Here is a 26,026-nt window from a genome sequence, read left to right on the forward strand (position 1 = left end):
GGTGGGAAGACCTTGTGTCAGTTTGTTAATTTGTTTCTTCTCCCATGCTTTGCTTGCTCCCTTGTACATTCAGATACTTCGCTTCTAGACCTTGCAAAATATTCAATTAAAAAAAAAACTGAATGTTTGCACTTAGCACTCACATAACTGTAACTCTGCAACTATTGGATCTGACGTGCGGATACTGACACTGTGTTTTAAGATTTCTAAAACAAACACTTGAAATCTGTCTGCTTTCATGGTCTCTGTGCATTGAAACGTACCTTCAGCTTGTGACACTGTCTGATCAACAGCAGCCCCGTTCTGTGTGTGGCACCACTCCAGCAGCTGCTCATAGCACTGATTTTGTCCTCCTTTTTGTGTGAACACCTCAAAGGACCAATGGTGAGGGAAGGGGCTTTAAGTAGTATGGAGGATGGAGTGGAGGGTCATGGGGAGATTTCAGAGGGATTAGGTTTAGTTTTGGGGATCTACAGTGCGAACAAGCACACACTTCTGCACTTTTTATGGGAAAGATGTGGGCAACTGAATCTGAAGCTTTGCTGACAGTGGGTGACCCACTACTGGATTCAGCTGTGCATCTTTTAAAAGTCCTTTCCCTTGACATAAAACTGCAGTGCACTGCAGGCTGCAGGGGGCTCAAAGCCAACCAGAGAAGATGACCTCCAGAGAGCTCAGTGGTTAAGTGTGAGCAAGCTGCACACAGTGCTGAGCATACACAAAGATCTCTTCAAGATTTATGACTTGGCCAAATCCAGCTGGAATTTGGTAGGGATGGATGAACGTATTCACTTTAAAAAGGCTATTCTTCCCCGAGCCCCCAAATCCAATTCATTGTTTCGAAGGTGTATAATCCTGTGATTTGTTCATGGAAAGGACAGAAAAATGTGCATAGCATCAATACAGCAAAGTATTCACCCTTTGTTTTATTCTGAAAAAACAGTTGGCATATTTTGACAAGTTGAAAATAGATGTAAAAATTATGTAAAAACTCCACACTCTTTCCAGCACAATGGCCAGGGTAAAGAAAGCAAGCAAAACGGACACTTTGTCAGAGAAATAGACAGTACAAATCAAGATCTTAGAATGGAAAATGTTGTTTAACTCTCTAATGACACAAAGAAGCCCTCCAAAGGACCTTCCCTTGTCCAGATACAGCTGCAGTGTTTGCAGTATCCCTGTGACAAACTCCTCCATCCCCTGACCTCCAGTGCAGCGACAGCAAGATCATGTGTGCTAAGTACTGACAGCTTCTGTTTTATATCCTGTCAAGTAGGAAACTTCAGAAACACTTTAAAAATCACTTCAAATTTGTAATACAGAAATTTGTTCCTACAAAAGTATCCTACAGGTCTGTGAAAAAATTGAAAGGCTCTGACATTCTTATCTGGATGCACACATTTATAACTATGTGCAATCTAGCGAAGCTGGCCTGAGCTTGGAAGTGGTTTAGGGCACCGGACTGGGAGTTAGGGCTCTCCAGGTTTGTAGTTAAATTCCCAAATGCAGATTAAAGCACTCCAGCTAGCAAATTGTGGTGAAGGACTCTGAAAGTGAAGAAAATAACCCTATCCATTACTGAATAGGGCTATTAAATGATTAGAAAGGGCTCAGCACCACCTTGTTATCTGCACATGACCTCTCCTGAGGCATCTGTGGCCAAAAAAGAGAAAAACACCAAAAAGCCGAGATTAGGCAAGAGCATCAGTCCGCTGCATTTGAAAGCAGATCTTCGGGACAGGGACGCTTTCCATAGAGTCATTTCAGGCAAAGGTCACATGTGTGCATATAAAATCAATCCTGAAAGCAGCGCCTTTGTCCCCCAAGCTCTGTCCCAATGGAGCCATTGTCCTGCGGGGCAGCCGGCACCCTGACTCCAGCTCCCAGCCCAAGGCGGCCGGGCAGCCCCCAGCAGCCGGCCCAGGGCCAGGGCAGCTGCTGCAGGGACCGGGGCGAAGCGAAGTTTCCACGTCAAACCTCAGCCATGGAGAAAAAAGACCCGCTGGTACGGTAGGCACATCCTCCCTCCCCTTCTGCCCCGTGTTTTTCTGGCTTGTGGAAGTAGGCTGAAGTAAATATAATTACAAGCAAAGTCAGGCTGTGAAGCGACATGAGTGTATTTCTGCCAAGCGCAGCTCGGATTGGGACTTGGCAAGCTGAAGGTTCTGACCATGTGCATTTAGGGGTGATGACGGAAGTCCTCTGATTTGTAATTAAAGTAGAATGCATTATTTAATGCACAGAGCAGTAAGCAGGATTAAAATATCATAGTAGGTCTCTTGCAGCTTGTTTTCCTTTACGCAGATATCCCTCTCTCCCATCCTTTTTAATATAACCATCCTTCACATCTTGTTACCTTTTAGCAGTGTTAAAATTGGCCTCCAGCAGACACAAGCAAGGAAATGTCTGTTTTGTTTGTACTGACCTCCTGTGATATTAACGTTACGTCAACAAGTGATTATGAGTTTAGCTCCACATCACCTGGCATTTGATTTGTATTAAAATCTTCTCCCTCTGGAGATTCACTGGAAAAGTGTTGGGTGCAAAGGCAATCTGTTTTAAATAAGGCACTACTAATAAATAATATAAATAATTTAAATAATAATCCCATTCCTCTACCTAATCCCAGTGTTTTTTTTTTTGTTTTTGTTTTTTGTTTTTCTTTCTGAAAGAAATGTGTGAATGTCTTTAATCATTGCGGCATTACCACGTTTGTATTTGTTTCTCCTAACTCCCCATGCCACAGATGCAAAGTGCTGATCAGAGGTGTAAATTGATAAGGAGTTAACAAATCAGTGCATGCCTTGTTCTATATGGTTGGAATTGTAATGCTTTTTATTAGTTTGATTCTGAAGTAATAATCACTAGATACCTCTTCTGAGTCTTCTTGGCTTCTAATTTGCTTAGATTGTAATGGTGATTTCCTCTAATTACTTCTATGTCTGCAAGCTTCCTTTCAGCACCTGCCAGCACTGCTTGTGCTGGGTAGGGAGAGGTAATGGAGGGCAGGTGGGGCTCTGTATCCCTAAAGTAAAACAAAAGAGGCTGACTTTGCTTTGGGCTGCCCACGAGTGACCTGCCGAACTGTTTAGGGATTGTTATGGGCATTTTCAGATTAAGAAGGAGATTCTTTTGAAGTGCAAGGCTGTAGAAATGCCTGCTCCTGGCAGGTTGGCTTGCATAGCATGTTAGGAAAACAAGACTACTCTATTTTGCATGCTACAGAATCTTGCCTTATATTTGAGGATGTAACATGGTGCTTAAACTATGAGTTTAAAGTCACCGGTTCCCAGTTACTCATAAAGGATTCTAGCTGAGTTTGAATGCCAGGTAAAAATAGGTTAGCATAATTCTTGAATGCTGTAGCTGTTACTAGCGATGCTCACGTAGCAGCCTTTGCCCAGGGGTGCTACTTGCAATCCTTTCCATATGGAACTGAAGTGGAGGTGTTGACTTGTTCTGAGGGATCAGTGACATGTGGTGGCACGAGATGGTTTCTGGCAGTGCTGGAGCTAGCATCTCCTTGTCTGAATTTCCATTTTGAGTGCTCCTTTATGGTGCTTCACCAAACACTTACAGTGAAGGAGCAATGCAGTCACTACTGACACATCAGTAATGCGAGCTCATTTTTGTGTGCTTGTGAAGATGGAGGCATACTTGGCCCCCACTGCAGCTCACTGAGTGTGGGGGTTCAATGCTCCCAGAGTAGCACCAGCCCATCTGGGGTGCACCCTCCCTTGAGATCAGCGCCCTGTGAAATGGTGACCATGTTCATGGGGTGTCAGATCTCATAGGCTTTCATTGTCTCAAAATCCATGAAACTGTGCATGCTCACTTTGAGTAACGGATGGCAGGGTCACTGTCACTTCAGTACACAAAAAAATATAAATACATAAATAATAAAATGTGGGTCCCATTGGCATTGGAGAATGAGTCTGCTGTTATGTACTGTTTGAATTCCAATAGGAAGATCCGTAGTTAATAATCTTTTGTCCTAGCAGCCTTCATATTTCAAGGCATTGAATTTTCTTCCAGAAGTGAAGAAATCCTTACAGGTTTCAGTTGCTGAATATGCAGGAATAATTCAATTCAGTACCTGAATACTTGGTTGAAAGACCAAAAATATAGCAAGTAAGCTCAGCTCCTGTGTCCTGGTTTTGTTGGAGCCAAATACAGCTGTCCTATTGCAGATGGATCTTCCTCAGTTATGCAACTGGAGAGAAACTGTGTCTCCAATTGCCTCCTTAATACAATTCCTGTCCAGTCACTCTCTTTCCATTTCTGTAGGAAACTTTATGCCTTCCTTCCACTCTTTCTATTGTGAAGTACTTTAGAAATCTGCAGAATTTCTCCCTTGCTTACCTAATTTCATACTATTGTGTGAAGATTTTTTTAAGAGGAAGCTGTGGTGGGTTGGCTTGGCTGGCTGCCCAGGACCCACCAGGCTGCTGTATCTCTCTGCTTCCTCAAGAGAACAGGGGAAGAAAATAGGATGGAAAAGCCTGAGGGTTGAGGTAAGGACAGTGTGGATGAAACGTGCTCCAGTGAGGATTTCTTCCATGAGCTGCAGGGGAGCCTCTGCTCCAATGCCTGGAGCACTCCCACTCCTTCCTCCTTCACTGACTTTGGTGTCTGCAGGGCTGTTTCTCTCACATTTTTGTCCCTCCTCACTGCCTGTGCAGTATTTGTTGCCTGTTCTGAAATCTGTTTTCCCCAAGGTGCCACTAGCTTGTTGCCCTGTGATGTCCTCTGATCTTGTTTCCACGTATTTTATTTTTTTGCTTTTTTTTAATGATTTTAACCTTCTCATTTTGGAGGCCATCTCTGATTTTTGCTAGCATTCAACTCTTTGTTGGCCTTTTCCTTTTAATTACATTTATATATTTAGAAAGGTGCGTGTCCTTTAATGTACTCCCATGTCACCTGGTAGAAACCTGCACTTTGCCAACAGAACATGGCCAGAGTATTCCTGCCATTTTTCTGCCTAAGCCCTCCCACCTGTAGTGGCTACATCCCAACTCCATTACAGCACTTTCCTGTTTTATTCTTTGTGTCTCCATTTCTTGCTGCTCATTCCTAAACACTGCTACCTTCATCTGAGGCCCTTCCTCTCATCTCTCTAGCGCTCAAAACTCGGGATATGTAAACTATCCTGGATGAAAACACTTTGCCCATGCAGGTTTTCTGACCTAATGCCAATTTCTAGCTTTGTATTGGCACCTGCCAAAATCAGACAGATGTAGGACAAGGCCAGGGTGTGCTCCCTACACTGCTGGGCTGTGCTGCTTGCACTTTGGGCAGACCTAGCCCACGAAGAGGTTGTTTACACACAAATTCACCCACCCGCTCATTCTTTTGCCAATTGCTCCAGGTTTTTCAGAGAGCCCAGTGCAAGCCTGGGCCAGGATCTGAACGCTTGCCACAGTAATTTACATGCAGCATAACAAAGCAGAGGGGAGGATTATGGCCTATGGACACCCCATCCCAGCCCTGTGTATTCAGTGGCTTGATTCCAACAGTTCATCTCTGCCGGGATTGCGCTAAACTGCCCTATTTAAGTGCGAGACCTCCAGGCAAGACAAGGTTCTGGTGCAGCATCAGCACTCCTGGCAAAGAGCAGCGAAAAAGGCAAAGAGGATAATTTTAAAGTAGAATTTAGTATCTGCAGAACACCTGCTTATTGCTGTATATTTCTCCCTGGGAAAAACCTTTTCAGTTGTACTGGTTACATGTGTGTGATGAATGTGACATTGATGAATGCGTTATCTTGAAAATGTTTTCTGGCATGAAGAAAGAGTCCTTATGAAACAATGTGCTGTAAATAACTAAGCTTGCATCATCTGTAAGTTCTTGCTTTCCTTTCTTTATAAGCTGCTGCCAACACATCTAAAGCCTCAGTGAAGACAACAGGCAAACTCAAGACAAGGTTTTGCTAAGGGTAGGACAGAGGAAAGGGATCACTGCTATGAAGTTGGGTGAAATTCCTTTGGAGCTGATAGCCCTTCATTCAGCATAAATGTAAGAAGTCCTTAAGTGCCTTTTAGATATCCAAAACAATAGGATTCCTTTCTGTGCTCAGGGAAACTGCATTTTTTGGACATTCTTCGTAAACGACAGGGTTGTACCAAAGAATTGCTTGATGCTGTAATCTAAAACTTCTGTTAAAGGAAACATGTCCAAAAGGATTCATTATTCGGGTCACTTGTGCTTGCCCACATAAATTCAATACACCTAAATACACTCTAATTTTTGTATGTCCCTTAACCTGTACTGGACTTGTGCACAAGTGCCTAACAGAAGAAGAGCATTAACAATAGAAGATTGATCACAGGAATGGTCTTCTCCTCTGTGGTCCCCCAAAAGAGAAAACAAAAAAGAAATGTTCCCTCTTTTGGAGCCCCCAAAGAATCTGTTCTCCTGAGGTACTGTCTCTTTTCACCCCCAAATTCAAGGTCAACTTGCACTGCATTAGGTCGGAAGTAGGTGTTCTTTGAGGTCCTTCCAACCAAAGCCACTCTATTTTTCTCTACCAGCCAGCTCAGCATTTTTTCAGGGATGTCATGATATAGCTCTGACTGTAATGGGATACTGGGTGCCTCCAGTTATTGCTGGCAGCATTAAGACTAACTTATTTGCTGAAGCTGCTGCCTTTCCAAAGCCCTCCCACACCTCTGCCCTGTGCCCTCTGTCCTGACTCTGTAACACAGTGCTGGGATCTGACTGCAAAATTCAACTGGGCACAGTGAGGCTTTGAGGTTGATTTGTTTGTTTTATTCATAATGCATCAGCATGGCAAGCAACAAAAGCAGAAGCTTTCCTAGTTTATTTTTTATTTTTTGCCTTATATCTTCCGAAAACATATCTACAGAATCAAGCAGATGTTTCAGCAGGCTCAGGTTGCCTACAAACAAGGGTATGAACATGAGGTTTGGTCTGATACTTATTTGCAGAACATCTGTTCTGTCTTAAGCTACCATAGAGGAAGCATGTATGTGCTTCTGCTCTTGTCATGATGCAGAGGGATCCAGATTTGCCCCAGGGATAGGGATCCTCCTTTTATGACTTCAGCTGTGTCACCTAGAGGTATTTCTGCTCCCTGCTTGGTTCCATTGCTCATTGCTGCTCTTTTACCCAAGATCTGTTGTGTGTTTTTTTTTCCCTTCCATTTTATATATAAAGTGATTTAATCATTGTATTCCTCAGCACTAAGTTGGAGGGAAGATTAGCTGAGCAGTGAAACTCCTTTGGTCGTTGCAATGCAGTGCAGAAGGGACAGAGAGAGGCAACTGGGGTGGTCAATGTTTCACCCAAAAGGGTTATACGTTGAGCTTGCAGACACGAGCAAGGACAGCAGGCCTTTCCTTCAGCTGGCAAAGCTGGGAAGAAAGCTGAAAAAGCTGGAGAAACAGCTCTTCACCAGAATTCTATTATACTCATGTCCATTTTGCATTGCATTAGAACAGGCATTGCTTTCAAAGGTGTTATGTTGCAGTGTCTTGGAGAAGGGGCAGCAATGAACGGAGCAAGAACACAATATTAAACAGCCCCAGCTGTTTTGCAATGCCCAGGAACATCTGTCTCTGCTCTGAGAAGCTTCAACAAATACAATTTTTAGCTGGCTTTATTGGTGTCTGCTGTGGAAAAGGGATTTACTGGGTGGGGAGGAAACATGCATCTATTTTCTGTGAGGGCTGGGCAAAGCAGAGCTTCTTTTATTGTACAGCAGTCAGTAATCATTAAACCGAAGAGCAGATTATTTCTGAAAATCTTGTATAGTTAGGGGGGAAAAAAAATAATTAGAGATATAAAACTTAAATCTGTCAGATTATCCACTTGAAAATATTGATGAAATCTGTTAATAAAGTGGCCAGTTTTGCTAAAGTCACCTTGTTTAATCCATAAAAAATGAGTCTTTGCTACTTTGCAAAGTTTTATGCTTAATAGGTGAAACAACGAAAAAGCAACAACGAAAAAGGCTAATAATCCTTAAGCAAACCTATGCTAGGTCACAATTGCATAGTTTTGCTTTCTAGCACTTTCCTTCATGGCTATTTTTTTTTTCATATTGCACTCCTGCACAGCTTGAAATGTATTCAGTTACACATTATAATACAGCTTAAAAAAAATAGCAATGGATCACATTGTTATGTTGCTGAAATGTTGCTTATACTTTTCTCACCCTGAGAATACAGGGAGTACTGTTCCAACAGGATGTTTTTCCCTTTGTTCCTACATTTGTCATCTTTGCACTCAGCTGTAATCAGGAAAAAAATAAAAGCTGGCATGACAGAGTTCAACTTAGGAAAATTTGTGATGCTTGGAAAATGGCCCATTGTCCAAAATGACCTAAAAAGTAGTATGCAATTGTTTTAAGCTTTTGTGCTTTGCTGTTACAACAGGCAGTGGCAGATGCATGATAGCAAGCATGAAGAGCTATGAGGGAGGAGGTGGGTTGCTCTGTGCTGTCCCCAGCCAAGGGATGCTGCTCATTGACATTACCCAGGTTAGGGTTCAGCAGTAGCAGCTTGCAGCTGTCTATTGCAGACAACATGCTGCTTCCAGGTCTGAGAACTAGAGCACAAAACTCATCCAACTACAAAAAAAAAAACCAAAAAAACCAAACAATGAAAGAAGGGATTTTTTTTTTTTTACCTTTTTTTTAATTTTTATTTTATAACTCACACTGTGATCCTAGGTAGGAGTGGTGGAGTTGTTGGAGTGAGAGGAATTGGAATGATGGCCAGCCAGTCTACTGGGATTGTCCAAAGAAGGGCAAAGATTCTGTGAAGGGTTTGGAGCACAAATCTTATGGCTCAGAGAACTAGGATTGTTCATTCTGGAGGAAAGGAGGCTCAGGAGAGACCTTATCATTCTCAGCAACTGCCTGGAGGGAGGTTGTAGTGAGGTGAGGGTTGGCCTTTTCTCCCATGTAACAGTGATAGGATGAGAAGTAATGGCCTCAAGTTGCACCAGGGGTGGTTCAGGTTGGATATTAGGAAAAACATCTCGGTAAGACTGGTGAGGTATTGGTACAGGCTGCCTAGGGAGGTGGTGGACTCACTGTCCCTGGAGGTGCACAAGAAATGTGTAGGTGTGATACTTAATGACATGGTTTTGTGGTATGGTGGGAATGGGTCAACAGTTGGACTTTGGGTTGTCCAAATGGGTTGGACTTTGATGATAGAATCATAGAATCACCAAGGTTGGAAAAGATGTCCAAGATCATCCAGTCCAACCATCCACCTACCACCAATGTTCTCCCACTAAACCGTATTCCTTTGTACAACATCTAAACATTTTTTGAACACCTCCAGGTATGGTGATTCCACCACCTTCCTGGGCAGCCCATTCTAGCACCTGGCCACTTTTCAGAGAAGGAATTCTTCCTAACATCCAACCTGAACCTCCCCTGGTGCAACTTGAGGCCATTCCCTCTGGTCCTATTGCTAGTTAGTTACATGGGAGAAGAGTCTAACCCCCATCTCACCACAACCTCCTTTCAGGGAGCTATAGAGAGCTATAACGTCTCCCCTGATCTTAGAGATCTTTTCCAACCATATGATAATTCTGTGATTCTATGGCTGCTGATAGGTGCCTAACACTTGGACTGCACCTGCTGGTTTTATTCAATCACCTCAGTCCTCTCGATGGTTGGGAGTATCTTCAGATTGTGCTATAAAATGAGTATTTCAACTACGTGACAAAGCATTCCATCCACAATGGTTTTATATCTGTGAGAGTGTTACTGTGTTCTCATTTTATGGATTTTTCTTCTAGCAGCAGCCTGTGCAGTTACTATTGTATCCTCCCCTGCATGAGAAATCATGGGAATACTCAGTGAATAACATCAGGAGTTTAGCCAGCTTTTACTAAATGTGTGGCTTTTTCTGCTGCTGGTTTGCCCAGAGTACATCTCTTCTTCATTAGCTATTTTGATTTGTTTTTAGCAGAGCACCTTCTTTTTATATTGGACTAAATGCACCACTGCATTTAGTACTCCACTTTTGTAGCCCCTCTGCAAATGTAATATCACTGAGCCGGAATCAGACTTGTGTTCATATGAGGTAGGTTCAAGCTTCTCATGGCCCACAGATCTTTTTATTTAACTGCAGCTCACAGCCTGTCACAGGATTGCAGCACTGCAGTCTTACTTACCTTCACATATCCATTCACTGTGCCAAAAAAGCTTCAGTAGGTACAGACACTTACAGGTCACTGTAAGAGCAGCCAGTTCTTCAGCCTTGAAATACCTCCTTGTACAACTGCAGAAACAAAAGGAGAATGTTCCCAAATGTGGACATGCCCCCATTTGTTGAGGAGGAATCAAGCCTGATCTCGCTTTGCTTTTTCCCCAGAACATGTATTGGTGCTGGAGAGCATGGATGGCCAAAGCTCCAACTACAGGCAAGTTGAGAATAATATTCTCAGTGACGTAGCTCTTTAAACTGAAATCAAATCGAATTTTGCTGTTTAGAAAATACCTATTTTTCTCTCTTTTTTTAGATTAATGAGAAGAAAAATATCAATTAAAATACTTTTCTTGATCCAAGTGCCAAAAACTTTTTTTTTTTTAAAGAAGAGATTTGAAACAAAGAAATAGAAACTCTTGTTTGGCAAAGAAAACAATCTGAAAGTAAACAGCGCAGTATTAATTATATCCACATTTTACTTAGGGAAGAGATTAGCACTTGGAAGTTTTTTAATCATAACCAAGCCTTGAGCTTGGAAAGAGTGCCAAAAAGAAGTTTGGGCTGAGGGTAGATATGCTTAAGTAGGAGAATTATGTTCCAGGATTATTGTAGAGGTCTTCACAAGATGTTTTATATATCCAGGAAGTTCAAAGCTGATTTTCTACTGAAAAATGGTCAAACATGGTAAAGGATGTTCACACAAGTTATGGAAAGAAAGTGGGAACATGCTTTGAGGTCCAGAAAGATCAGTTTTCTTGCATCTTTAAGTAACATTACCAGCTTTGCTCTGTTTTATTTTCTCTTTTAACTTGAACTCATTGCTTCTAATGGACTGTGGTTTTCAAAGAATGGAACAGATTGTACGCTTTGTATAAAATTCAGTATGTTATCAGTGATTGTGTAAACACAAGCATGCTACCATGAAAAGCCAGCAAGACATCAAGACTGGCTGTGATGAGCTCAAAAGTACTTGTGCTGCTTCTTAACAGTAATATTATCCAGACACTGAATTCAGAAGATGTTAGCATCTTTGAAGGTGATAAAAGCATGCGTGTTGGATTGGTGTTTATGCTCTTGTTGAATGTGTCATTCTCAAGGAGGTGTTAACACGTGTTGGACCTGCTGGTCTGTTAGCTGCTGTACTGCTGGAAGGAGGGAGGCTCTCAGGTACACAGTTTTCGACGGGCCACTGAAAACGTGTCTCTGTTTTCACCTAACTTAGATATCTCTGTTTACAAACCTTGCTTTGCTTGTGTGTGGTCACAGATGGCAGGTGTGTGTGTTGCACTAGAGATAATGTCTTGCCATGGGCACCCCAGGCAGCTTCAGGAGCTGCAGTGCCCTCACCAAACTCACAGATCTCCCTCAGTCAGTCACTGAAGCTTGTAATGTACGATGTGAGGTGTGGGGGAATTTATCCTTGTATTGCATTATGCTCTCCTTCCTTCACTGTGCCACCCACTGGGGTTTCTGTCCTTGTCCCAGTGAGGATGAAGCAAAGCCTGGGACTCAGAGCCTCCTAGATCAGTGGTATCTCTTTTCTCTCAAGGTAGGCAGCGTGTGTAGGTGCAGTTCAGGCCAGATGCGTGGACCTGTTACACCTATGTTTCATGCAGGGCCTTGTTTGGTAGCTGACCCAGCAGGGCAAAATGAGGAGGACATTTGCTGCTCATTCTCATTGCTGTTCAGTCTGGATTTGGGTGCTCCCTGAAGGCCTTACACGGGGTGCTCAGAAATGCTAATGGACCTGTAGGTGCCTGAGGCATTCCTTGCCTCAGGTTGGACTGCACTGAACTGCAATTCTGAAGACTTTCAATTTGTCTGTGATCCTCCCTGAGGGTCTGCTGCCTCTTCTTTCACAGCCCACTCCTTGGGTGCACTTGAGCACACGGTTTGCATACCTTTCCCTTCAGGATGATGATGAGCAGGGAGATAATTGGTGAGGCATTCATTAAGCCCTCAAGTACTGCTGGATGGTGTTTTAAGACTCTTCATAAGCAGGCACAGCCTGGCCTGTGGGTCTTCCAGTCTTTCAGGGTAGCAGCAGAAATGGTGGAGCAGCCCATCGCCCCTTGCTCCTGGGCCCTCCGCCTTGGAATTCACCTCCTTGACAAAATTGAGCTTTTCCATGCATAAGGAAATTAATATCCTCTCTGCAGCTTCTGTTACTCTCACAACACATCTGACAACCCAAGGAAGGGAGAGTCTGACCCTTGTCTCTCCTAACAGCTTCTCGTGCTCTACACCCCACCTCCACCCTCACATAACCATATGAACCTCTGCATCTTCACCTACCCTTTATGACTGGAGTGCATGGTTTTGTTTTCCAGTACACCTTGCCAGCCATTTGAAGTCTATCACTTGCTGGAGCATATAGTTCAGTTTCTGGGCTCCTATATGTAGCTGTGTCCTGATTCCCAGGCTAGACTCTGCTGAGGTGCTGTTCATTGCAGGCCATCACCTCTTGGCTCTCTTTCTGTCCTCTGACCCTGGTGGGCTTTGTCTCTTCATTGTGTCGGTTTTGCTGAAAATGCTGGAGTATTTTCTGTGAGGTGCTCACATCTCGTCGTGTTTGCTTCAGCTGCTGGAGACTTACTTGCTTCCACCATACAGGTGTCTGAGGGCATTCAGAATGGAGATTGCTTGAATTCCGTGACAGAATTTCTGTAGCTTATCGAAAGGTTTTGCGATTAGAAACTTTTGTACCTGACAAGCCTTTTTTTCTTGACCACAGCTACACGTAGAAGGTGGACAATGGAGGGAGAGATCAAATTCATATTTCTGCTACTCATGTAGCTATCAAGTATACTGGAAACTTTCACCCAGGTCCTCTGATTATTTAATTGCTCCCAGCAGTGCATCATGGAGATGAGGAGCTAGGGAGGCTCATTTCTTTAGAGCCTGCTTCATCCCAGGCTTCTGACTTAGCCAGTGTACTTGATTTCTCTGCAATTTGCTTTCTCACTGAAAATCAGAAACCAAGAACAAAAACAGATGCAAACGAACAAAAAATAATCACAAAACAAAACAGTTCAAGAAAAAGTCAATTTTATACAAGACTGTAAATGTTCCCCCTCTTATATTAACTCTGGAACATAGGTAAAGTAACTCTGGAACTGTTAAAATATGAATTTCTCATTTAGTGTGTCACCTAGTGGCTGGTTGGAAGTTTTGCATTCAGAGTTAAAAGTTTAGTACCATTACATGTATTAAGCAGACATAAATGCTAAATCCCAATGCTTATGCACAATAATTGATAAAAATGCATTTCATGTTTTGTTGATCTTGTTAAAATCGCTTTCTCATGTGTTCAATTTAGGCCCTAAAACTCATACTGAACCACTGCGTGACCAAAGGGTCAGGAACATATTATTTCTACTTTATTCTTTCTTCTTCTGATGAGTAGAATGGAAATTAATTGCTAAAAACTTAATTGCCAGTGCTCCCAGCAGTGAAATTATCCCTGAACAAAATAATTAAACCTTGTTTATGCTAATAGGTTCCTTGTGCATCTGCGGGGTGGCTTTGGGCAGAATCCTTGTTACAAAAAGATTATTGTGCATCTGAGTATGCGGTCAGTTCAGAGCTACTGGAAAATGCGTCTTACATAACACATAAGAAAAATATTAGCAGTTTCGGGATCACTGTCATCTATAGTTCTTAAAGGATATTATGAAGGATGTTAATTAATATAACATATTTGTAGTGTGAGCCAGGAAATTTAAAATGAACTCCTCCATTAATGTGAAATTGTGCAGTTTATAAGTTCCAGAGATGTTACATGAATGAAAAAAAATGATATGTATATTTTCAGTTGGAAAAACCCATTCTACTGTATGTTTTGATTTTATTTCTTGCTTCATTTTTGTGGGTGGTCATTTTTAACTTTCTTTCAAAAGAACAGCACTTGCACATTAGGAAGACATGCAGAAGCTACACAGGCTTAGCATCTCTGAAACCGAGGCTGGATATGTTGCTTTGGTCACTCAAAACTGGCAACTAGATTTGAAAATTCAATTGTGTTTTGCCCAGGATCACATGGTGACCTGAGAGTCCCAGGCTAGAGAGCTCAATCTGCTGATTCTCATGCTTTGCCCATCAAATCATGAACTTCATCAGCCGTGATAAGTGACACTGTCAAATAATTCGGTGTGTGATCCCTTTGCTTTCTGCTCTGCTGCTGTCATGCACTGCTGTACTTACCTAGCACTTCCTAGTGAAGATGTTTAACGAAAGGTATATCAGAGGCTAAGAGTGAATAATGTTATAGGAACAGCTAGTTCAAAATTTGGTTATTACCCTTCTCTAGACTCCTGTACGCAGGTCTTTGGGCTGCTTTTTTGGGATTTTCTTTTTTTTTTTGTTTTGTTTTGCTAGAGAAGAACTGCCTTCAGCACATGATGCAGCCTATACTTCAGCTGCCTATTTCATCTTCAGCTGGTGATGAAGCAAACATTAGAAAAGTCTTAACTTCACACCCCTCGTCTGTGCAAGGGGAGGAATACAGTGTCCTGGTATGGCTAAGACTGAGGTCTTCCCATGCTAATAAAATTTTCTTGAAGCTTGCAGTACAAAGGTGCAGCTGCCCAACAGAGACACTTTTGGTTAAAAATCTGCGTTAAAAAACATCAGCTCTGAGCCATGGGTGGCAGGCAGATGAGTTGTGAGAAGCAAAGAGGAGCTTGCCCTGCAAAGCTATGCAGTGGAGAGGTACAGATACTGCAGCAGCTAAAAAGTATCTCTCAGCAAAGCTGAAAACTGTGTGCTTTGTACTGCAAGATGGTTTAAAGAAAACTGTGATGTATTTCTGAATGTCACTGTACGACATGGCAATTTCTCAAGGGAAGTCTATCCATAGGCTCAACAGCCTTGATTCTGTCCCTTTAAATGCTATTGTTAGTCAATACCTTAATGAAAGGAGCTCTCATTAGACAAAAAAGGCAGCAAACTACACTGGTAAATATTTTGCCTCGGTAAGCGATATTTAAACAACCGATTTCAACCAAAATTCTGCTCAGCATTATCATCTGCTTGGTAAATACAAGTGCTTCTCCAAACAGCTTAGCTTCCTGCTGCTGGGGAAGAAAATGGGAAAATGTGGGGCAGAGGGAACGTGCCACTTCCCTTCCTTTCCGAAAGGCTGTGGTTTCCAGCCCTCTGGATAAAACCGTGAGCGTTTCCATCGCTCTGCGCCTCGCACCGTGTGGGAGCTGAATACATACCCTTACGCTTCCAGCGGGTCCGTGGCATGGGGACATTGCGACCCCGCTGGCAGTGCAGAGCGAGAGCGGTGCCCAGGTCGCTGCCCCACGCTTTGTGGCACTGGAGGGTGGCATGGGGACATTTCCATTTCGCAGCCTGGGCGAGCTTTTCCCCCCTCCCCCCCTTTTTTCTTCTTTGAGCCAGATGGAGACGCATTTGGTTTCTCTTTTAGCCATGTTACTTTTGCAAGGAGAATAAAACGAGCAGGAAAAGCTATTGGCCGCAGCGAGAGAAGAAAGCCCTGCTTTGCCAGAGGAAACCACATAAAAGCGTGCGTGTGTGTTTGGGGGGAGGGCGCAGCGAGGGATGATGCCTGGAGCTTCTTGCACTCGGAGCTCCGATTTGTGAGTGAAACATGATGAAATCACCCCCTGGACAAATCACACGAGCCTGTCAACCTCACCAGGTGGGATTACTTGTAGCTAATAGCCCGAACTCCCAGAGCAAACAGAGCTCTGCGCTTACTATAAAGCAAAAGGGACGGTACTGCACAGGCTTTTCAAGAATCCTCTAGTATGGCTAAGAAGGGCTGCTTGCACTTCCACCAGGTAGGGGAGGAAAGGAGCGTGTTTGCTTTTAGAGGAGGAGTAGCTCGTCTCTCCTGAATAAGGTCCTACAAAAAGGAGCGTTTCAGCTTCAGAAAGAGATGTTTTATTCATGAACCCCTTCTGGTTTATGCTACTCTAAAACAGTGACTCTGTCAGCTGCTGCCCCAGTGATGGGAACTGCAGTGCTGGGGAGCTCAAATGTAACAGGGATCATCTCTGCCCTTTATTCGTCATGCTCTTGGCTTGGAAGTCTGCTGATTTGCACCATCTGATCACTTTGCTGTTTTGCTTTTGCAGGTTATATCTTTATTTGCTTTTGCCTTTGGAGTAAATGTCTGCATGGGATTTACAACAAATCGTGTTAGGAGATCTGAAGAATGGGACGAGGGCCCAATCTCAGGTACAGTAACAGACACGTAGATCGCAATATCCTTATGTTATGTGCGGTGGTTAGAAACCACTCCTACTCTGAAACAGTAGTTTGCTTGTTCCTTTTACCTCTAGGATATAATGAAGAAATAACTCACTGAGCCTGAGTCAGTTGACCTTTGGGACTCACCTATAGGTCTCCTATTTACTTAAACTTTTGCTCTGTGTGCATGCGACTACGGAAAATCTAACTTATTTTAGGATTGAGCACCATCAGTCTTGCAGAGGTTTCCTTAGCTGCTTCATCACTTCTGCGATGTTTTGTGCTCCATACGGTTTCCCTTCAGAACTAAAAGAAAGCCCTATCAGTTTAAGGATGCTGGTTTAATTTTGGTAACTACTGAAGCAGTTTCTCCAGTCTCGAGTAACGCTTTCAAGAACGTGCTGCTGAGGAAAGCTTTGGTGATTTCTGTGGCTTCTGAGGTCATGCTAGTTTGTGAACAGTAGAAGGCAGACATCTGACAGCAGTGAGGCTGAGCAGGTGTTAGTGTCCCGTGCCAGATGTGCTGTCTAGGGTCGGCTGTTCACCTTTGGAGAAAAGCAAGAGCGTGCCACAGAAGGGACTGTTTGTGTTTGGAGGCAATATAGGGTTTTGTGAGCTCAGGCATCGTCTGAGTGGAAAAACATATAAAATGGAAAACTATTGTTGTAAATGTAGAGTTGAGTTGTGTCTCTGTTCCTTCTTTTGGGAGGAGAAAGGGAACCTGTGGTTCTTAGGGTTGGTTAATATAACTGAAGCGAAAGGGTTTCATTTTCAGTCCCCATCTGTAATGATAGCCTGTGGATTTTCATTGTAAGCTTGTTTATGGTGGCCTGAGTTTGTTGTGCTCCTGGTGAAGAATACTGCGATCTCCTCTCTGCATCTTTCACATCATCAGCCACAATCAGGGCTGCTGATCACTGAGCAGAGGTATTTTAGGTAACTAGAAAGATAGTGGCAGTTGCTTTTGGTATTCGTATAACAGCTAAACAGATTTTTTCATAAATCAAATTTCTTTCTAATTTTATCTCCTGGTTTGTAGAAAAGTTGGGCAATGTGTGTAACAGTGATGTGAACGATTTACATTTCATATATTCAACACCTGACTGCTGACTGCCTAGGCTTCAAGGCAGGCTGCTTTGCCCTGAAGTCCCTAAGGTCTGATACTGGGAACCAACTGCAGCTCATCGGTGCCAGCTCTGCTGAGCACACCAGAACCATTCAATGCTGCCAGGGCTAGGAACAGCAGCTGTGAGCTGTTTCCAGTAGCAGGAAGGCTAGTTCAGTATCCCATGGGAATAGTAAGAAATAACAGGCTATCTCCTAAAAAGGCAGGAGATAAGGGTTATTTGGGGGCAGCCTGTTGAAGATTCACATATGGTTGGGATTGGACCTGAACCTGGTGTTGATGTAGTCTAGTCTAGGTGTCAACAGTGAGACAAAAGGTACTGGAGGCTTTTGTCCCTCGTGTGTTTGGGCAGCCTCAATACTTTTATTGCAGTACAAACTTGGATGTGATAACAAAGTTATTGCCAGATCAGGCTGGAAGAGAAAATAAACTCTTACAATGGAAAGGTGCATTTTTAACAAAATAAAAACATCATGATCCAGTAAGCTATTTAGGTTCTCACAGTTGCATGACTTACAGTTGTACTTTGTCAGAAGTCCAGTGTTATGAAATATTCAGAATGAAACACTGCTGTGAATTCTTTTTAACTCCGCTCTGCCTTGGCTTATTTATTTCCAAGTTTCTTAGTGTTTAGAATTATTTTGTATTGACAATACAGTCTCTTTATCAACCGTTGCCACATATTACCAAGTTTTTACTTCTCCAGGAGTGTGTCACCGTTATAGGCAGACTGCAGTTTTCATCTAGCACAGAACTCCTCTGTAAGTCAAATCCAACATCTGTTTTTTTTTTTTTTTTCCCATAGCCCATTACATGCATGCCAAAGAAGTACCATAATGCCTATAATGTTTTCTCGGTGTTTAGTGTATAGATAGATCTCTAATGTGTATAGAAGACAATCATTAGATGGTTGTTTTGAGCTTAGTTGGCCAAAAAAGAAGAATGCTTGAAAGGGATATGGAAAGCTTTATCTATTAAAAAAGAAGAGGAGGATATTCATGTGGGAGGTACTTTTCCTGTTACGTGGAGGCAGATGTGAATTTGCAGACGATGTAGGAATTTTAAAAGGAATTTTGAAACTGTAGGTATGTTCTGTACAAGGGCTTCTGTCAGTATGCAAATGCTAACCATGAATGGGGCTCCTGATGATATATTTTCAAACTATTCTGCATGCACCAGTAGCTGTGCCATGGCATTGTGCACGACCTGAAAATCGTGGTCTGGCTGCAAAGATGAGGTCAAGCATGGTAAACAAAGGAATGATCTTAATGCATAATGTATACAGAGATCAGGGGAGTTAAGCCACATCTACTTCTTTGTTGCTACATGGAAAGTGTCTTAGATTGACTCAGGAGGTATGACTTGTATTTGCTATGGAATTCAGGAAAATTTGGCACACCACTAATAGAGAGGTTGCCAAGAGATCTGGAAAAAATAACAAACGAGGTACGTAGGCTGAGCCATCCTCATGTAAGATGGAAACCCTAATTATAGTCATAGAAGGCGGAGCTAGAGGGAAGCTTGAGCAGCTGTGTAGACATTACCTATATCCCAATACATGGGCAGTTATTTCTGAAGTGCTCCTGACAGATCTTGGTCTAACCTGTTCTTCAAATCTCGAAGATCAGAGATTGCACAGCTTCTATTAGCAATTTGTTCTGGTGGTTTCCTGATAAATGAACTGCCCTTTACAACAGCTAGGCATTCCTTGAGGTAGAATTGATGCTGCTGCTTCTGTAATAGGCAGTATACCTTCTTCTTCTTAAACCCACATTAGTATGCTTCTTGGATTTCTGAAATGATATCCTTCTCATTCCTTTGAAATGAAGACAGCAATGTCTGTGTAATACGTAGTCTATGACTGTATACAATGCCTTTGAATCCAGATTTGTAGTTCACTCAGTCTGTGATTATATGAGTATATTACCTACCTTCCAAAGGGCGATTAGCAGGAGAGGTTAGTAACAGAAATATTCCTTACTAACATATACTCAGGAACATTTGGCACAAAGCAGCTATCATTAATAGGGACTAATACTTCATATCTCTGAAAACCTGAGTGTTCACATGCTTTGAAACAACTGTCATGTGATTTACTTCCCAAAAAAACTTATGGCCTTTTTTCGTGGCCAAAGAAAACACTAGTCTGTGTATTGCCAGCATAGATAAACCACTTCTAGCTCCAAGGAGATCCAGGTGACCAAAATATTGAGTGGGACCTAATGGTCCTTCTGGGTACCTTCCAACCTAAGGTATTCTATGAATCCATGATTTTACCTTTATCAGCTTTCCTTGCCATCATCATGACCCACGATGGCAGCCATTGTAGTTTTGCCTTCCTTCACTCACTGTAACCTTGCTGAACGATTGCTGCCCTGTCTGTTCCTTGAAGTGTTTAATGCTGGTGTCCAGCCTGTGTTGTTGCCGATGCCACAAGAAAAATAGTGGACCAGTAGTGCTGGTGATGGCAGCCGATGGGACGTATATCATAGAATCAGAATCGCCAAGGTTGGAAAAGACCTGCAAGATCATCCAGTCCAACCATCCACCTATCACCTCTAAACTTCCTCTCTTTACTTCTTTTCTATCCATTTTCAGCATTGAAACAGTGACATCATATTTGGAATAAAGATTTTTCCTCAGTTTATGTGGAGACTAAACTTTCAGCTATGTCAAAGAACAGGGAAAGAATACATGAAAAATCAGAACAACTCTTTCTTGAAAGTGCCACTGCATCAGTTCTCTTAATTTACTGCCAATTGTGTTGAGGTTTGCCAAAACTGAAACATGATCTAAAAGAAAAAGACTTAACTTTAATTGGTCCTTCAAAGTACCAGTGACACTGAAATATTCCTTGGAACACCTCTGTTTTTAAGGAATAACACGAATTTGTCTCAGTTTATTTCATAAAATAGTATTACCCTACAGAGCAGCACACAACTTTCCAGCTTTATATAAGCCACTATGTAGGAATCTTTTACAGGAAAAATGTGTAGGATAATAAATTTTGAGAAAATAGCTGGGAAACACACATCAACTCTGACAATAAGGGTTCCAGTAATAGCCTATTGAAGTCTAATGTGTTATTCATGGATTTCAGACTGTCAGTCTTCCATTTAGTTATACAATCAAATACATTAACCTCTTGTATGCTTCAAGGTGGTATTTTTTTAGATTTTATAATTTCATGCTCTGCAGAAGCCCACCAAAAAGCCTTGATTCACTTGCTTCTCCATTAATTTATTGAGCATCTCATAGTTTTCACCCATGCTTGACGTTGATTTGGCACCTTCCAGTACAGCAGTCCAAGTCCTGCTCACTGCGTGTAGATTAATTGCAATTCTTTCCTATGTGAACTGCCCAGCCATCCATGAAAATGTCACTTGGTTTTTTGAAAACAAAGGCCTGCTTCTGAGGAACAGCTGCAGCTCATGGAATTGGGCCTTGCAGACTTTAATACGTTTCTGCTAATGATCACTTGATGGTTATAGGTAGAGCCAGGTCCATTTTTAGACAGAATATTATCACAGCATGCTGCTTCCTCCTTTTTTTTTTCCTTTTTCCTCCAAAAAAAATGTTGGTTTTTTTGGATTTTCTTTTTCTATTAGCTTCTGCGAGCAGCCCTTCTCTCCCTGCTCCCTTCCCGAAGCAGGCAGCTGAGGTTTCATTCATCTGATTGGCTTGGGGCTGAGTCACCTGTCCCACTGCTACCGGCCTGACAGATGTTGCCCTGTTTCTTGTTCCACACAGTCCTGTCAGATTCCCCCTGGATCAGTACCTCTGGCTCCTGCAAAAACAGATGCTTTGAACTTCAAGAGGCAGAGCCTCCTGGCTGCCGCTGTGACAACCTGTGCAAGAGCTACAACAGCTGCTGCTTCGACTTTGATGAGCTGTGCTTAAAAACAGGTAGGATGGGTCTCCTACCCTGCAGTGGTGGGTGCTGATGTTGCCTGGCTTTTGTGAATAGTTGGGACTGGCATAATCCAGCACTCCTTGCCATAACCCTGGTCTTCTGCTCACCTTGCTCGCTGGGCTTGTCTTGGCCCAAAATGCATCCCACCATTATCCTTGGTGGGAGCGGTAGGGATATGCGTCTATTGCTGCTGGGCTTCTGCCATAGTTTCTGCAGAAAAGGGCAGGGACTACTTGTACTACCTGAAAAGGAGATGTTCTGATACTCATTTACAAACAATAATCATTATTCAGGCACCAGCTGTCCTGCCAGGTTACAGTGAAGAGATAGTAAAGACGTGTCGTTGGTCTCTCGGTGTCAGCCATCCTTTTTTCTCAGGAGTGATAACTTAACAGTTGAGCGGTTCATGCTCACTTTTGGATTACTCGTTGCATTTATTTGTGAAAGTACCTGGGAAGCTGGGAGTGCTAAAGCAGTGCAGGTCTGTTCAGAAGTGACAGGCTGGGTTTGTTACCATTGCTCCGGACTCTAATTTCCAGATGTCAGGACGCATATAACACACCGGTAAAAATGTTTACCTTCAATTCATTAGACCCTGAGGAATGGAAATACAGCTCTATGTTCACTTTGTTTTTCATGACTCATAGGCGAGCGAAACTTCAAAGAAGGTCATGAGTGATGTTTTGTTTCTTAACATAGTGCATTTGAATTATAATTTGTACTCATCTCCTTGGGTGTTTGCTTAGTGATCAGAGTTGACACAGGTGCTTTCTACTTTTGCCATTAAACATTTCCTTGCTTTGTCAAGGATTTACACTTACAGAGCAAACCAAAAAGAAGTCTAGTGACTAAAATGATCTCTGCTCATGGATGGAAGATGTTTGAGAGTACTTCCTCAGTTCTGTTTATAATGGTATCATTTCAGTAGCTTGGTAACAAAAAATTGTAAGCTGATCCAGTATGAAAAATTGATTTGGTTCCACGCCGAGAAGTTCCAAATTTACAGCTAAGACTGTTTAGTCCCAGTGTAAATGACTGAAGAATGTGAGGCTCTGAAGACTTTCAATGCACTGCAAGATGTTTGCTAGAAAAGAACAGACTTTCAGTTCCTCAGCCTCCTGTCCATAGGGTACGTTATCCACTTAAATGTGTGGATACCTCTGTAGCTTTTAGAATTGTCATGTATGTTTTCTTATAATCCCATATGCATTTATTAAGACAATTATCACATGTACAATCTGTAAATATTACATATTTATAGGAAAAAAGTCCCGAATAATAAAGTGGGGAGGGGAGTAACAGAAATTGTTCTAGTGTTTTTTGAACTGGTTGCATGTTGTTAAAAGCAATCTTTTAAGTTTCTTACTGCTTAAGCCAGGACATATTGGAAACCATATGGTTACATCCTCAGTCCCTGTTCTGAGGCGTAGCAATGTGCTGTTGTGGAGACCTAATTTAGTTAGGCCCTTAGATCTTAATGTCATTTGCAAGATCAGAAGAGCTGAAGTGTTTTACAGCTGCTGCGCCATGTTTCTTCAACTTCTAACTTTGCAGTTGGTGCTGAATCTCATCCACTGAGGTGTTAGAAAGCTCCTGTCTGTAAGGGGCTGATGGGAGCATAATATCAATTTCTATCCACATAATCCCTTTCCAGCTTCCTCTTATTTCCCGTTGATTGAACTGGGGACTTGAATATTTGGGCAAAAAAGAATGAGTTGCTCAGAAAACACCAACATTTCTAGTTTTCCATTTATCTTTCAACAGCCTTTTTTTTTCTTCTCCTCTCCATGTCTTTTCTGGTCTTCCAGTTGTACAAAGCCTGCAGTACAACAGCTGTTTGTAGCAGAAGCACTTGTGTGGATGGAGGAGCCCTCCTGTATCTACAGGACATGAAGGTCCCTATTGTTTCTGCTTGACGTATTTCAGAGGTCTTGAAATCACAAAATTGGGGCTATAAATTTAAGACTCTGTAAAGTTGGATGTAGTCATTATGGCTTGGGTGAGTGCTTTTTGTTTTGATTATAATCTCTCATTCTTGCTTACTTGTGAATATTTTAGCTCGAGGCTGGGAATGTACCAAAGACCGCTGCGGAGAAACCAGGAATGATGACAATGCTTGTCACTGCTCTGAAGACTGTTTAAGTAGAGGTGACTGTTGCACTAATTACCAAGTCGTTTGCAAAGGTATGTCTTTGGTCTTCCTGCCTCTTATCTTTTGAAGTAGACAGTAGGCAGCCCTGTTGGTGAAGGTTTTTTTTTCTAGAGGAGGGCCCCTCTCTGTTCTGTTCTGATTTGGGGAATAGGGAGGAAGAAAAGGGAGTTACATTGGTGAGTTTTGGACTCCTAGTGGAGGTGAATGAGACTAATTTATTGACAAGAGGGACCCTGTAGAGATACTGACAGACAAAAATTAAGCACAGATGGACAAAGTTTTAAACAGAACACAACATAATTCAGGTGCATTTGACTGCATTACAAGGAAAGCTTGTTGATCTGATGGCATCAGAAGGAAATGAGCATTCCTAGATAGGTTATCTCTGTCTCAACAACCTCTCCCATCCCTACTACAAAAAGCACCTGTTCAAAACAGTGGGCTTTATTTCTTGCAGGATGGTTGTTGTGAGAGCACAACAGCTTTAATTTGCAGATGGGCTAGCATGGGCTCCAGGTGACAGGATGAGGATGACTATATCACCTTCTAGACACGTGATATCTGCAATACAGCCTTAACTGGCTGATGGGGGGACAGATTGTGAAGGCTTAATTATCAGCCTACACCCAGATGATTTGGAGCATACTCTGCCTTGTATAATGTGTCTCCCATTCTGTGGAGGTCTTCTGGTCCTTGGTAATGAGCCCTTTGAAAGTCTCATTATTGTATTTCACCTAGTTCTAGTTTCTTCATTTGTTTAACGGTGGAGAATTTAAGGTTTGATTCCACACCCCCTGACTCCACCCTTTTGGCCAACTGCGGAGTTTCCAAATGCTGACAGTGGGATTTTCTTCTTCACTTGAATTTTGCTGTTGGGAATGCAGGTGAAATACGCACCTTCCAGCAAGTATCCATAGATTGTTCTTCCTCTTCCCAATGAGACCCAAGGCTGAGACTATTTAAATACTGATATAGTTTTCAGTTCCTGACTTTTTTTGTGAGCTCCCCCTTACAAGGGTGAAGACAGAGGAACTTATGTCTCCTCAAAGATTATGTACATAATCTTTGTTTAATAAAAATATTAATAACAATATATTAATAACAAATTATCTAAATGACCCTGGTGTTCTAACAGAAAGAAGCCTTATATGAGAACTGTGTTTCCTCTTTCTTCATGCTTTTGCTTATCTGAGGATAGTGTTTATTTTTATTTTTCCTTGGAAGTCATCCCTCTACCTCCTGTCACGGTCAATTAGAATTGCTGCAGGACACATTTCCTGCAGATATTTTCTATGGTGCTTTTTGTTTTGTTCTTTTAATTGAACTACAGTTCCCTTAATAGTGGTAGGTTCAGGAAGTAAGCCTCATTAGCTAATAATTTCTTTTTCAGTTGACCTGTGAAAGTGCAAGTTATGAGCCAATCTATAGTCAGCATTCAGTAGTGAAAGCCTTAACAAAATAGTTGATTATGTAAAGTAATAAGCTAGCTCTGAAAGGCCATTAATACTTCTTTTTCAGCTGCGCCTGAAGTCTTACCTGATCCGTGAGCTGTTCAGCTCTGTAAACCAGATGGAAACTATTTAGAGTTGTTTTTCTTCCCTAGAAAGGGTTTTATTTTATTATTTTGTGTCTTTAGCCAGCTGAAGCAAGTCATGGAGTCATAAGACTTGGTGGGATGGAGCGTATGAATTGACAACCAGAAGCAGTGCTGTCCTTATTTGACAAATTAAAAATAATAATGAAGTAATTTTAGAAATGACTGCTGTTGCTAAAGCTTTACTACCATTTCCTTCATGCAAAATAGTTCTAGCTTCAGTTTGAAGAGCTGCTCCTAAAAGTAATAGTTTGGATATTCTTGTTGAATAGAATGTAACCAGAACATTTGTTCAGCACTGGGGAAGGGAGCTGATCATTGCGGAAGTCCATTAGCAGAACTAGACTTTATTTTTCTGTAATTTTCTTTGGATCCTGAAGCTGTATTCACAGGGGTGTGTGTGTGTGTAAAGTATGTGTATATATGTGTGTGTATATATATATATATATATACTTTTTTTTTTCCCCTCAAACTCTGATTTGAATTTTTGCTAGGAGAAACCCACTGGGTTGATGATGACTGTGAAGAGATAAAAACTCCTGAATGTCCAGCAGGGTAAGTGGTTTGCTTGCTACCCCAAAGCCAAGTACAAGGACAGTGGTCCAGCACTCTGAACATCATGTTTCTGCCCCAGCTCTGTAAAGCCTTTACTGAATGACTGAGTTGCTTACTTTCCTGTCCTTCACCGTTTGTACAACTGGGCTGTTAATGTGAGCAGTGATGTATGATATGGGGGCTTGAACTCTTGTCCTTTGATCATCTTTGATGGATTTTCCTGTTTTACTTATCTGAGTAGGAAAAGCAGTCAAACTCCTTATAAGACCTTGAA

At 42.1% G+C, this 26,026-nt stretch overlaps 1 protein-coding gene across 1 annotated transcript in view; it reads left to right on the plus strand.

Annotated features, from left to right (window-relative positions):
- Positions 1–1,778: 1,778 nt before the first annotated feature.
- The window catches only part of ENPP2 (ectonucleotide pyrophosphatase/phosphodiesterase 2), a 67,110-nt gene continuing 42,862 nt past the window's right edge, over positions 1,779–26,026 (plus strand). The window contains 6 exon segments of the mRNA XM_065751750.1: positions 1,779–1,820; positions 1,822–2,010; positions 16,298–16,400; positions 21,289–21,444; positions 23,510–23,635; positions 25,692–25,752. Coding sequence (XP_065607822.1) covers positions 1,779–1,820; positions 1,822–2,010; positions 16,298–16,400; positions 21,289–21,444; positions 23,510–23,635; positions 25,692–25,752 — 677 coding nt within the window.

Source organism: Cyrtonyx montezumae, unplaced genomic scaffold, assembly GCF_038088225.1.
Source record: "Cyrtonyx montezumae isolate F1298 unplaced genomic scaffold, pur_monq_1.0 scaffold_8, whole genome shotgun sequence".
NCBI classification, from domain to species: domain Eukaryota; kingdom Metazoa; phylum Chordata; class Aves; order Galliformes; family Odontophoridae; genus Cyrtonyx; species Cyrtonyx montezumae.